Below are 14,375 nucleotides of genomic sequence, written 5' to 3' on the forward strand. Positions count from 1 at the left end.
TTTGTGTAAGCACTGCTCAGCAATAACAAAAACATCCCTGTATTCTCAACACTGTTTCCAGCACAAATCCAAAACGTAGCCCCATATCAGCTACTATGAAGAAAATGAACTCTATCCCAGCCAAAACCAGCACAGCTATAAATAGTTTAAGACTACAAAACCCTCTACACACACAAATACACTGAAAACACAGAGGTAGTCAGTTAAAAAAAATAATCTCACCATGATAGAAGAGCAGGACAAGCCTTCAACTCAGGGGCCACCAGTGCTCCCGCAACTCTCAGCTCCTTCACTGCCGAGCCCAGCCTTCCCAGATTTTTTTGCTAGTATCACACAGACCTTTTTCCTAATCAAGAAACTTGACCTTTACCACGTATTGCAGGTATCAGGATGAAAGGTGAAATGGTTTTAGTGATAATAAGAACAAAATGTAGATTCCATCTCCTCTTTAAGTTACTGAGAGCATAAGCAAAGAAAGAAAAATACCCTAGCCTTTATTTTATTTTAGTATTTCTTATTCAAGCTGTTTTTCTTGATTAGATGATAAAACACCAAGACATGCCCAATTTTACACTATTAAAAACAAAACAAAAAGCTGAGGGGTGAAAGCAAAACAATGCTTTTCCCTCTGTCACACAGCAGAGCCAGCATGTAATTTTCCCAAGGAACATTAGGCTGCCTATTATCCCATTTGCTTCCCTTTTATTTTATGTGAACATAACACTTTGCTCTCAAACAGGCCTGTTTCCTCAGAGGTGCCAACACACCCCCACCCCACAGCCCCGGCCCGGCTATTAGAGGCAGCCCCCCTCACACAGCCCCGGGCTGAAGCAGCACCACTACCCGCAGTGGTTTCACTCAGGCCTCTCCTTCCTCCAGTACCTCGAAATCCTCACTGAGACCAGCCACTAGCCCCTTTCTTCGCCGTCCCTGTCCCGGGCCGCCACCGCTTCCCGCCTAGCGGGGCCCGGAGCATGCGCAGCAGGCAGCCATCTTGGCGGGCGAGGGACAGAGCAATCGTACTGGCGCTCCTCTGTGGGTGTTCTGTAATTGATTTTCTTAATTAGCCATTTTGGTTCTAATCTGTGTTCCTTGACTCGGTTGTTTGTCTCTGTTTTGTTGCCTGGGGGGGTCGGCTTCTGTTCTTACAGCCTTTTGTTTTCCACCTTGCTGGCAGAGCCGAGTCGGGACGGGCCTGAGGCCGGGCGTTGCCCGCAGCCTCACGCAGCCCCACCTGCCGCGGGCAGCTCCCTGAGGAGCCGGCTCTGGGGACTGCCGGGGGTACACGACACAGTCGAAGGAATAGCAATACTCGAGGCTTTCCGCGGGCTACGCGGGAAGGCTGTGGAGAGCACCGGGCATACTGGGCGGGTGCGCAGGAGGAGGGAGTTGTTAAGCGTTGCTGTTCCTCGTTTAAAATGGCCGCGCTAATAGCTTTAAAAAAATTAGCCATGATCAAAATACCTATCTTCAGGTGGTGCCCGCGGGCGAGAAGAGCGCGGCCGGGCGTTCACGGGCATGTAGGTGCCCGTCCTCCGGCGAGCGCGCTTGTGGGTGGGGAGCCGGAGGTAGGGCTTGCTGCCGGCCGGGAGTATCTCAGCCTGGCACAGGGCGCTACGCCGCTGCCCTCCACACAGCGCCAAGGGCTCCGGCCCGAGGCTGCGCCCAGTCTTGCGGCCCGCCCGGTGCTGGGTTTTCTCACCAGTTTAGATATTTTGTGCAACTCCCAATATTCACCCAAGCCTCATTACCATCTCTTAATGAGACCCCTTTACTCCGTGACGTGCAACCGCTCTATCCTATTAAGGAAATCGCTCTTCAATGCTGATTATTTTATTTGCAGCCATAATTATATTTCTTTCGGCTAAATCATGGTTTAATCGAGCCCACATGGAGGGCAGCAGCACTAATTACAGAGGAAGATGCGGTGGCTTTTCGCCTGGCCCGGTCGGAGGAGGAGATGCCGAGGCGGGCGCGGCGCTCCTCTCGGGGCCCGGCCGGGGGCAGGGCGGAGGGCCGGGGCCGGGGAGGTGCTCTCAAACACAACAACTTATTACTTCTAATTCCCCGACTGTCACCAAATCACCTGCACGAAACAATAATCTAATTTGTTAAGCTGGCATTTCTGCAGATGGAAGATCGATTTTCTCTTTAGATTTCTCTAACTGAGTGAATATAGACGCTCCGAATTAGCCGCGCTCGGGCAAGAGGGGAAGGGGAGAGGGAGAGGAAAAAAAAAGTCAACAAAAATCGTCCTTGTAAGATAAGCCATATTACTTCTAGAATTGCCCCCCCTCCCCCCAAATAATAAAGGAAAGTGGATCTAAAGGTCCCAGATTGAGTGACAGCCATATTTCTGGAACTAACTGGTTTTTCACAGAAAAGGTTAGGATGGCTGGAGAATGTTAAGTAACGGTGCGGGTGAGAGATGGCTGAGCTCTGAAATTGCTTACAGAATTACATTTGGTTTTATTGTGATTTTATTAAAAGCCACTCCTCATCTCCAGAATGCATGAAAATATCTACTTTCCACTCAGATACACCACATTAACTTGTTGGAGGCGAATTTGGTTTTTTTTGTCTATTTATTTGCCAGATAAGATTGATGCAGTCTTATTAGCACTATATCTAGTTATAGGAAGAGATAAGGATGAGATGTTTTATTTTTATTCCAATTACTAGACTTGTCACCTAACTGAATAACTGATATATTTATCTTGAGTAAACAGAAATCAGAAAAGCAGTGAACTTAACACATACAAACAAAATATGTATGTTCCTTATTACTATATACCACCTATGTAATTGAAGAGATTAAAACTACGGTTTTAAAAAGGAGAAAGTTAAATACTCCACGTCAGTCTCCGATGTATATTCTTTCATTGCCACGCCTGGCGGTTTATTTATCCAGCCGGTTGGGGAGATTTCGCATTTTAAAATATGGGTATGTGTTAAATAAATTCCTCAAATGTCAGTAGGAATAGTCTTCCTGGAACTGTGCTCTTTCCCTAAACAAAAATGTATCTGAAAAATGCTTTATACTGGCGTTCCCTTCGCTTTCGGGGTAGCCCCGATAATTCCTGTCTGACTGCATAAGTTACAATACAGTGCGTTATGCTTGGGCCCTGCATTTTTAAGTTTATGAACTTAATATTATGCCAAAAGACTATACATACATATATACAAAGCTGGAGGGAGAGGGGGAGGTGACTTTTGCGTATAAAAAGTTTGCATTGGGACGGGGGAGAGCGGGGGGGGGGGGGTCAGGCATACCTTATATTAAAATAGCTTTTTCCCCATAAAAGACTGGTTGTCATAGTTCTGATGAAAAATAATTGATAGAAGCCATCCTTTCAATCTAAAGCAACCGCTTCGCTGTCGAGAGCTTCCCTGCAGTCTACCAGCGAGGAGATAATCGGAGATGCTGCCTTTGACTTAGCCGGAGCGAGATACAGATATTTAGATAAATAAGCAAATAGGAAAACGATGTTCTTAAACGTATTTGAGAATAGATGACAAGAGACTCGAGCTTTCCCTGCCGCGCTCAGAAAGGCTATTTTCGGAACATCTGACGGCTGCGTTTCTGATCAGCTGCGATCGTTCTTGCCTCGGATGCGTTTAAACTTCATAGTTGCTTTCAAAGAAGTATATTTATTACAGCTACAAAATGCTGCATGCAGCCTAATGTCGTAAAGCAGCGATGATCATCATATTTAGCTCTGACTAGAATGAATAAATTGGGATCTGTAGCTGCTAGCAGCCTTGTCCTTCATTTCCAAAGAAGTCATATTTTCGAGTGGGTTGATTAAAATAAAAACATGTGTTTATGTTTTTCTATTTCTTAACTCCAAATTACACCTAACGAAAGGATATAGTTTGATTTGTCATTTGTGTTTAGGCTATGCCGATGTGGAAAAGTAAACAGCCTAAGTCACTTGATCTGTTTTCTGAGCAAATAACGCTCAGAAGCATAGCTGTAATTTACAATGAATTAAAATTGATTCTTTTCCCTATTTTCTTGCCTGATGAAATGTGAGGTTGTTAATTATTGAGGGAGGCGCTTTTCATTAAAGCGAACAATGTTACAATACAGCACTGAGGAGCGGGAATGTGAATATGTCCGATATTTCAGGACTAGTTCCTGGAAATAAAAAAAAAAAAAAAAAAGGCAGCGCGAACAAGCTAGGCAAACAAAAGTTACGTTTGATAAACGCTGGGAGCGTGTGCTAAGTGCAAAAAGCAATTACGGTACTCTGCATACAGCAGCTCCCTTAACTGGATGGATGTTCAATAAATACATAAATATCAAATTACAAACCTTATCAGCCATTTACGCCAAGCCACCCTGCTGACTTTAGCAGTTTATCGTGTTTCTCGCTCCAAATATAATTATTCTGATAAAAGAAGGTTCTGTTCCTAAATCAGAGCAGAATTTGTTTATATTACAGCCTCATTCAATCAAGGCTTGAGTTTAGCTGAGAGGTTGGAAAGTTCTCTACCCTTTTTTCCCAGGGTCACAGCATTGGAGAATTAGGCTTATATTGCTTCCAAACGCGACACGCCCCGATCCCGCGGTCCTTACTCAGGCAGATCGGCCAGCGTGGGCAGGAGGTGGGGAGTGGAGGGGAGAGCCGACCCCAGCTAGGATCCCAGGATCGGGCCCGCCGGAAAGGGAAAGGGAAAGTGTGAAGGGAGATGATCTCCCAGTGCCTAGCCCCTTGGCAACGCTCCTGTACGAAATTCAATCTCTATTTTTTTATGAGAAGTAAGCTGTCTAAATAAATTTTATTAGGGGCAACCAATATATTTTCTGGTTTGTTCCAGTTCTACGTGTGTGTAACAATCTAAAACCTATTTATTGAGGAAAAATCACTGGATCCGTCATAGAAAATCCTTTTACTTTGCTCTGAAGTGATTTCTGAAGACACCCTTGTCACTCTGAAGATTTTGGGCCATTGTGCTAAAGCCTTTCCTTGTTAGGAACTTCAGTTCCTATGATCATGTGGGGAATACCGTAAATTATAACAGGGAATGGACTTGACTGGCAGTTTTCTGTCTACACTGGGAAAATGGAAAGATGACGGGGAATAAAATCCTTGTAAATACATCTCCAACACTGCCCGGATGAATTCAGACACTTGACAAAACAAGAGTGTGCGGAAGCGGAATGTGATTAGGGTGTAGACCCCATTGTCATTTTCTTTCTGACACGCTTAAATGTCAGCCCTGCTCGCTCCCGCAGACTTCCTTCTCTGATTTCCCCCCTTCCCTTAAGACGATTGTGCTCTGAAGTCTTGGAAGAAATAATTTAGTTTGTTTATACTGCTATAAAAATCAAGAGCATTAGAAAAGTCATAAAATGAAGCGCGCTATCAATCACACCGCAACATTGTTATTCAGCAGATACTAACAGAGATTGATAATCCTTTGATTTCATCCCATTGTTATTACTCTGATGTGTCTGCACATTGACTATTACACATTTATTTATCGACCTGAAACATACAAAAACACAGAATAGATACACATGTACGCCGTGTGACTCTGCCCGCAGCACGCTCAGCAGAAGCCGGCTGCAGGCACCTGCAGCGCCCGGATAGCCCAGTGGCTACAGCTAAAACTGAACCCCAAAAGCCCCCGGCCGACCCCAGACCACTCCCGTAACTCCGGCGCGGAGCTGCGGCGCCCGCGCCCAGGTAGGGCCAGACCCGCCATAGCCGCGAAAGGCTGTGCGCCCCGCGGCTCCCGCCGGCCCCTGCCTGCCTCCCCGCTCGGCGGGCGCCCGGTCCGGCAGCGCACCGCGCCGCCGGCGGCACCGCAAGCTCCGCTCCGCGGGTCCCGGCGCCCGGCAGCGGGCCAGGGGGCGCCTCTCGGGAATTTTCATCGCCGGGGCTTCCCCTGCTGCCCTGGAGCAGCACATAGATAATAATTTTCAAAGGAAAAAAGCAAAGCAAATGAGCCATCCTCGCCGTTCCCCATCCAAACGGAAAATTAATAAACAACCCGAAACTCCCACCCCAACTCCACCTCTTTCTTTCGCGCTCTCTGTCTCTCCAGCTAAATTGTGGCCCATCTCTGGGTCTCTCCCTGCTCTTAGCGGCCGTTCCCGGGCACTCAGGTTCATTGCAACAGCCCGATGTCTCGAAAGTTGAATTGAATCAATATAGCCAAAGATCTGGGCAGGGAGGAGGAAAAAAAAAAAAAGCATCAAAACTTCCCTAGAGACCGGTCGTCTGGTTCCTTTGTCTCCTTGTTCAGTCGCTGCCGAAACCTCTGCACATCTGAGCTGCAAACAAAAACACTCTTGCATCTCTTCGCATGCAATATTTACAGTGTTTTGTGTAAGTCAATTGGATGGCAGAAAAAAAGGCCATTGGCGCTGTATTATTTAACAGACTTCACTGGGCTCCCTTTTTGGTGGAAGCTTTATTTGCACTAAATGAATAATCTTAATTGCATCACTTTTGAATTAAAAATCAATGTTAATCATGTTGGAAGTAGTAAATATCAGTTTTCATTGTGCCCGAGTAGAGGGTATTTTTCTTTTTTTTTTTTGCAAATAAAAATACAAGTCAAATCACTTTAAAAGGGCATTATGTTCTGCTACAAATACAATTGAAATGGTTTGTTTAGGAGCGGATCAGAAATGGTACAGAATTTTGCACTAAATTTCCTCAGTTATCATTTACAATAAGAACCTCTTGGCTTGACAGCCAAGTCTAAACAGTAGTAAATTAGAACAAATTTATACTGATTTTACTCTAATAATCGTAATAAAAGCTTATAGATTTGGCACTAATTACATAAATGCCTAATGATCTTGAAAATTACTCTAGTTAGAAATATATTACTAATCTAAACTTTGTTGTTGGCTGGCTTTGAAAAATCAGAACATTAGAAATGGTTCGCTTCACTTGTGCAAAGCACTTTAAATTGTTCAAGTAGTTTAACATATTCAAGAGGAAAATAAAAAGTATTTAACTTTATTTACTGCTTTAAATTGAGTTTGTAGGCGAGCCGAACTTGGTAACTTTACCCGAAAAAATAGAGCTTACGGGCTTTTAAATCCCGGTCAGAGAGGAAGCGCTCCCTGGGCGGCCGGGACGTGCGGTGTTTGGTTCCCTTTTCCCCGAGTTGCAGTGTGCTTGTGTATCAAGCGGGGCCGGGAAGGGGGTGGCGGGGAGCCCCGGAGGGCCAGGGGAGCCTGTGCGGCCCGGGCCGCTGGGGGAACTCGCGGAAGTTTCTCTTTCCTCGCCTCCCCGCAGCCGTCGGGGCCAGGCGGCGGCGGGTGGGCGAGAGCCGGCCCGTGGTCTCCGCCGCCGTCCACCCCCCCCGCAGTCGCCCGCGCTCACCCACTTACATCCCACCCCCGGTGGGCGCTGGGCTTACAAGCCACCCCCGGGAGCCAGACCAGGTCGGTTCCGAGGGTGCGCTCCGAGGAGGCATTAAAAAAAAAAAAAAAAAGAAAAGAAAAAAAGATGAAAAACCAATAAATCAGAGGTGACCCGGACCGGGAGGAGGGTGTCAAATGTGCATTTGCAAGAGAAGGGCGCAGGGGAGAGGGTGAAGGAGGGCGGCGAAAGTAAGCGGAGCAGGGGAAGGGAGCGGCGGAGCGGTGCGGGCCGGTGCGGCGGGAGGCCGGGGAGGCGGTGGGCGGGCGGAGCGGGGCGCTCCGGGCGCTGACATCTGCAACTGCCCTCCTGATTGGTCCCTGCGCCGAGCTGCTCACGGGTTCATTGAAGTGTTAAGCACCTCCCCATCTCTCTAAAGGACATTATAATGCAAGAGATCCTCTTTTTAACCACACACCGAATTTTCTTTCATTTAGGAGATCTATCTATATCTATATCTTATATCTATTTTAAATAACTTAAGGCCGCTAAAATTTGGAGGGGAACAGCCTTCGCCCTGGAGCGGTGCGCGATGCTGTCTCATGCCGACCTCCTGGACGCCCGTCTCGGTGAGTTTCCCTCAGCACCCCCCCGCCCCGCGGCGGCTGCACCGGCGGCGGCGGCGGCGAGCGGGGGGGAAGCCGGGGCAGGAAATTGACAATTTGTTCCTTATTTTACCTTAATGCGATCTAAATGGGCTAATTCCTTTAAAAGTAATTGTACTTTATTAAAGTTTAATTTGATTTAACATCGTCTTTAAAAAAAAAAAAGAGAGAGGGCGACCTACGGAGTATGTAGATCTACAGCCAGTTGTGGATCATTTAATTTCTCTCTCCCCTGTTTTTATATACATAACTACACATTAGTACTATGATGATGATGATATTATTATTATTATTATTATTATTATACAGATGAGCTCGATGGTATTTACGAAGAAGTTCTGGGTGGCCTTTTCCTGCTCGCCTGCTCGCTTTCCTCTCCCCTTTCTTTCGTTTTAAAATATCTGCATCTACCTATTTATGGTTATTCATGCGTTTGTTCAGAGGAACGGAGGGAGGAGAAGGGAAAGGTGGCCAGGGTGACCGAAGTCCCCGCACATCTGTCGGGGAGTTAAAGCTCCCGGCAGCAGGGCGGCTCGAGTGTTACTTCTTTCTCTTTCTTTTACCAGCCCCATTGGAAAACCCAAGCCGAACCCGGCAAAACTTGCCCCCCTCCCCCCCCCCGGTCTCGCAAAGAGGAGACCTGGCAGGGAGCTGGTTATGTAAGCAGGAAGAGGAGCTGCTCCATGTAAAGTTTTCTCTCCCCCGCCCCGAGTTGCGCCGGGCCGCGGGCTCTGCGCGCCGCGGAGCAGAGCCCGTGTTGCAGGGCTGGCGGGCGGCCGGGGGGCGGCGAGGGGCGACGGGGCGGACACAGCGGCTGGATGTCTCTCGCTGGCTCGGTGCGCTGGAAAGAGGCTCTGATGGATACATGCCCGGCTTGCGGGGGAGTGACCGCAGCTCCTTTGCTTCTGCAGGGATGAAAGATGCGGCCGAGCTCCTGGGACACCGGGAGGCTGTGAAGTGTCGGCTGGGCGTAGGGGGCTCGGATCCGGGGGGACACTCGGGAGACATGGCCCCCAACTCGGACACGGTGGAAGGGACCACCCTACTGCCGGGGGAGGACATCACTACGGTGGGATCCAACCCCAGCTCCTTAGCCGTCAGTGCCAAAGACCCCGAAAAGCAGCAAGGCCAGCAGGGCGGCCAGAACCCCAGCCAGGCTGGGCAGCAGCAGGGGCAGCAGAAGCAGAAGCGGCACCGCACCCGCTTCACGCCGGCGCAGCTCAACGAGCTGGAGAGGAGCTTCGCCAAGACCCACTACCCGGACATCTTCATGCGGGAAGAGCTGGCCTTGCGCATCGGCCTCACCGAATCCCGGGTGCAGGTATGAGCAGCCGCCCCCGCGCAGAGCCCGCCCCCACCGCGCCCGCCGGCCCCTTCCCCGGGCGCATCGACGGCGACGAGGCCAGGCACAACGGGGTGAGGGGGTGTGGGTGCCCCCAAACCTCAGCCCGACAGCAGGGGAGGAAACCTACCCTTGAACGCAACAGTTTGCGCAGGAAGACTTTAAACCGCTTCCCCTCCATCCGCCCCTTTCCGCACGCGAGACTAAAGCTGTCCCCGCTGGAGGGTGGCGGAGCCGGGGGCGGTGCGCCCCGAGGTGTCCTCGTCCCCTACCCACCTGCAACGCGGTGGTCCCGAGTGGGACGCGGGCGGAGTTTCCCCCGCTCCACAGCCCAACCCGGGGCAGGAAAGAGGCCGGGGAAGCACAGCCCGAGAGGGGCGAGTCTCAGCCCTCGCAATAGCTCGGCGCTAAGAGGCGAGCCAAAACCACCCGGGAATTGCCTGGTGCGGAGTTCCGGCGGCAGCGAGGCCGCGGCTCTGCCCAGGCGCCCCGCGGGGGGAAGGGGAGGGGGCGTGGGGGCGCTGTCCAAGGTGCTGCCGGCGGCATGGCCGCGGCGCCGCAACCGCCGGGAGGGTCGGGGTGGGGGGCGGAGGAAGACACACAGGTTTGTGAAAAGGCACTTCGATAAAAAGCACTTGTATTTGGAATCGGAGTTTCCCCGTACTGGCTTTTATAATGCATGGGGACGACAAGGGTAGCGAGTAACTTCAACATCTAGGGTGTACTTTGTTCTCAAAAGTATATATATACACACACACATATTTGCACACAGGCACATAAGAAACCATTTAGTCAAATAAATGTAAACGAAATTTGGAAAAGGGGGAGATGGATCCAACCGCTAGGCTACTCAGATGCGGCTTTTGTGGGTAGAGGGTTATTTTAGTGACTTTCTGGGCGAGTCTCTTCAGAGGAATGAAAGCGCGTACAATGGAATCACTTGTGGGATGTGCTTTCCCTGCTCAGCATAGTGCACCGGGAATGCCGCCGCACTTTACCAGAGCGGGTGTTCAAAATCCCTCTCGGCAAGCCTAGGCTCCTCAGCTAAATAAAGACACATTAAAAGAAATGCCTAAATGAACGTTTTTATGAACAGAAACTGTCTCCGTCCTCAAATGCGACAGAAAATGCACGTCTGCTTTTAAAAAGTAAAACAATTTGACTCAGCCTACACAGGACTATAATTACTTTAAATTAAGAAAGAAATTAGATTCACAAAAAAAAAATATAATTGGACAACTGACTCTATGAAAAAAGAAAACGAGGTCTATTAAACTTTATTGGGTTTCCCAAAGGTTAATGATACTAATTTCAATATTAGGAGTGTGGTAAATGAAGTAAAATATAAAATGGAAATAGTTATTTTCTAACAGCACATTAAAGAAATTCGTAGGAAGAAAGACAAAGTGTTTTAATGGTCTCAGCATAATCTTAAACAATGATAATAGCTCGAGACTGCTGATAAAAACAGTTTAATAGAGTAGCAATTTAAATATTTTTTACAATAATGTTCAGTAGTTTAAAAAGTAATCAGATCAACATAACCGTCTTAATTAACACTTCAAAATTATAACAATTATGTAATAATGTAATTTATGTAAAAAGTATTTACTTCACAATCCACGGTATCAGTGCTCCTTGACCAAATTTAAATTAAATATTAATTGGTTTATGTTCTTATACGAGTACTTTATAGTTTTCTTTATAATTAACAGATTGCCTACACATTCCTTGCAGTATGTGGGCTCCACACTGATTAAGGAATGATCTAAATAGTTAATTTATAGCGGCTGTATATGTTTTTAAGGGCTTTAGATGCCAGAATAAATTACCTCTTTCCTCCTTTTAGATCTATATTTGATGTATATGATACATTTAAATAATTATTAAAGTGGCTGGTCCAATTGCTCTCTGATATTGCTCTGCTTTTCAGGCTGGTATAATAAAACCATTCTTTTTATAGCATGCCATTATTAGAAACCAATTTCAGAATTATTTATAACCTGGAATGGCTTATTAAACAGCAATGCGAGAATCATGCAAATTATGCGATCAAATGCAATATAATAAGCATAATCATTAGTCTCTAGCACGGATTAATTAACTTTCAATATTTTATTTACATAAAAACCAAATCAGTGAAATAACTTCTGCACAGTCAGGCTTGCCTTTCAATATTTTATACGAACAAAAATAATGTGCTGTAATTCTATTGACTGTGTCCCCCACAATGGTCCTGTCACCTGCCACATCTTAATAGGGGACAAGCTGAGAGTATTTTCTAGTTTTCTAATGGAATGAGAAATTGCATTTTCTTCCTCTCCCAGCACTATTAAAATGTAATGAATTCGGCCCAGAGTTCACGGCTGGCTGATTGAAATGAACCTGAGATCTGAGCTTTAATACAGCTCTCCAGATTTCCTACCAAATCTTCACATTAATCATCCACTGGATTCCAATGAGATCTTCATAAGCCTTTGGCTCCTAAAAAAAATAAGTTATATTCTCTCCCCTTCTCTCTCTCTCTCTCTCTAACCCATTTATAGATGGGGAATTAAATGGGCTATATATTTTAAAATACATTTACAGTATGTCTATATTACTGTAACAGCAGATATCATCAAGGTAGATTTTTAGATTCCAACCTCTATTAGATTCTCACTGTTGTATTAATAATTTTCAGGAGCTAGTTGCATTTTAAAAGGAGTCCAAAGTTGCCAAATGCTCACGGTTAATATATTTCTAGAGTTGTCGTGTGCATTTTCAAAATCTCCTCCAGGTTTTCCCCGTGTTTTAATCTGTCATGCACTAGTTTTCAACTGGAAACATTCACATTTTAAAAGCATATGCAGCATAGCTATGAACTGAGGCGATCAGACCTGATGGAGATTCTTTACAACACCAGTAAACCATGAAACATAAAAAGATTTTGTAGCCACAATTTAACTATTAACCCTAAAACATAATTGAACGCGATTTTTCGATTATCCATATACCATTTAATTCCTTAACGGCTGTTCATTCCCGCTAATGGGCGCCCGTATTTCTCAGTTTAGGTACGTAGCATTAAACGATAAACTCCAGCAGGTCCGAGCATTGCGCTAATCTGGATTTCAAGTGGACCCGTTTTTCCCCCCCCATAACAAACATCCCGGTGCTTTCGGTAACGGTGCAGCGAGACCCACGAAATTATCCCTGCCGGCATCACGAGCATCCGCTTACCTAAACCACCTTTGTTTAAAAAAAAAAAAACAAAACCCAAATGCGGGAGGTTTGGCCGGAGGGTTTCCTGCCCGCGGAGCAGCCCCGGGACCTGAACGGCGCCGGGCGTGGGGGCTCGCCCGGGGAAAGGCTTCCCGCCCCGCCGGCGCCCTGCTCCGATGCCGGCTCGGGAATGCTTCCACGCAGGGGCAAGAGCCGTGGGCCGGTCACTTATTTTTGGTTTGTGTTATTTTTTTTTTTTTCAGGGGGAGGCCAGACTCCTCTCCCGGAGCCTCCTCCTGAGCGAGGGAGGCTACAGACAGCTCAATCCCGGGACAGACACATCGATCTCTTTCATTATAAAAAGTTCCAGCGGCTTCATTAACCCGCCACGGGGACACGCGTGGGGCTACAGCAGGGCCATGAGTGTGAAGAGCGGGCGTGGGAGAGACAATGGCTGAGGAGGGGTCTGGGGGGGGGGGGGCGACAGGAGACAAGGAAGGCCGTGACAGGTACCGAGAGGAGCAGGCGGAGGGTTGGGGAGGGAGTAAACCCCGTTTAACCGAACCGCACCTTCATAAAAGGTTCGCCTCGGTCGCACCGACGGGCGCGGAAATCGGTGACACCGGCAACACCGAGCCCTCCGCTCCGGCGGTGTCAGCAAGCCCCGGGAGCGGGGGCCCCGCTCGCTGGGAGGGCCGGGCAGCCGCGGGCCCCGGCCTGTCCCTGCCGGGGGACCCGCTCCCGTGGCGCCCCCTACCGCCGTCCCGCCGGGTCCAGCCGCGGCGCGGGTGTCGCTAACGGTGTGTGTCGCTGCCCGCCGCCCGCAGGTCTGGTTCCAGAACCGGCGGGCCAAGTGGAAGAAACGCAAGAAGACGACCAACGTCTTCCGCGCCCCGGGCACGCTGCTGCCGACACCGGGGCTGCCGCAGTTCCCCCCGGCCGCCGCCATGGGCGACAGCCTCTGCTCCTTCCACGCCAACGACACCCGCTGGGCCGCCGCCGCCATGCCGGGCGTGTCGCAGCTGCCGCTGCCGCCGGCGCTGGGCCGGCAGCAGGCCATGGCGCAGTCCCTCTCCCAGTGCAGCCTGGCGGCCGGGCCGCCGCCCAACTCCATGGGCCTCTCCAACAGCCTGGCGGGCTCCAACGGCGCCGGGCTGCAGTCACACCTCTACCAGCCTGCCTTTCCCGGCATGGTGCCCGCCTCCCTGCCCGGCCCCAGCAACGTGACGGGTTCGCCGCAGCTCTGCAGCTCCCCAGATAGCAGCGACGTGTGGCGGGGAACCAGTATCGCCTCCCTCCGCCGCAAAGCACTAGAGCACACAGTCTCCATGAGCTTCACCTAATGGCCGCCGCCTCGCCCCTCCGCCTTCCCCTCACCTGACTTACCAGGGAGTCGACTCAGGATCTGAAATCAGACGCCAACTGATGGTTTGTGGGTCGAGAAACACCCCTCCACCCCTTAGCCCCCGCACACACACCCTCCGCCCCCCGCGGCCCGGCCTGGCCCACCCGGCGGCGGAAGGACTCTCCGGGCCCCGGGGCCTCCCCGAGCCCGGCCCTGCGTCCCTCCCTCGCCAAAACCCGGCGCACCCGCCGGCCACCCGTCCGGCTTTGCAAAGAAACGCGGTTTGGGGTTTTTTGTTTGTTTGGGTTTTTTTGTGGTTTTTGTTTGTTTGTTTTGGTTTTTTTTTTAATTTAAGAGCAGTGATCTGCCGCCGCCCCGTCCGCAGCGAGGGTAGGGGCCGGACGGCGCCCGGTCCGAGGGCGCCGTCGGGAGGTGTTCGGGCGGGTTCGTGGAGCGGTACGAAGACCCCAGAAGGAATCAAATCCATT

At 49.4% G+C, this 14,375-nt stretch overlaps 1 protein-coding gene across 1 annotated transcript; it reads left to right on the forward strand.

The window, feature by feature from the left end:
• The first annotated feature begins 7,923 nt into the window (after positions 1-7,923).
• LOC127029046 (homeobox protein orthopedia-like) lies at positions 7,924-13,885 on the forward strand. Its single transcript, XM_050914709.1, has 3 exons — positions 7,924-7,960; positions 8,908-9,317; positions 13,370-13,885. The coding sequence occupies exons 1-3, from the start codon at positions 7,924-7,926 to the stop codon at positions 13,883-13,885; spliced, it is 963 nt and encodes a 320-aa protein (XP_050770666.1).
• The last annotated feature ends 490 nt before the right edge of the window (positions 13,886-14,375 follow it).

This window comes from Gymnogyps californianus, unplaced genomic scaffold, assembly GCF_018139145.2.
Source record: "Gymnogyps californianus isolate 813 unplaced genomic scaffold, ASM1813914v2 HiC_scaffold_64, whole genome shotgun sequence".
Lineage (NCBI taxonomy): Eukaryota > Metazoa > Chordata > Aves > Accipitriformes > Cathartidae > Gymnogyps > Gymnogyps californianus.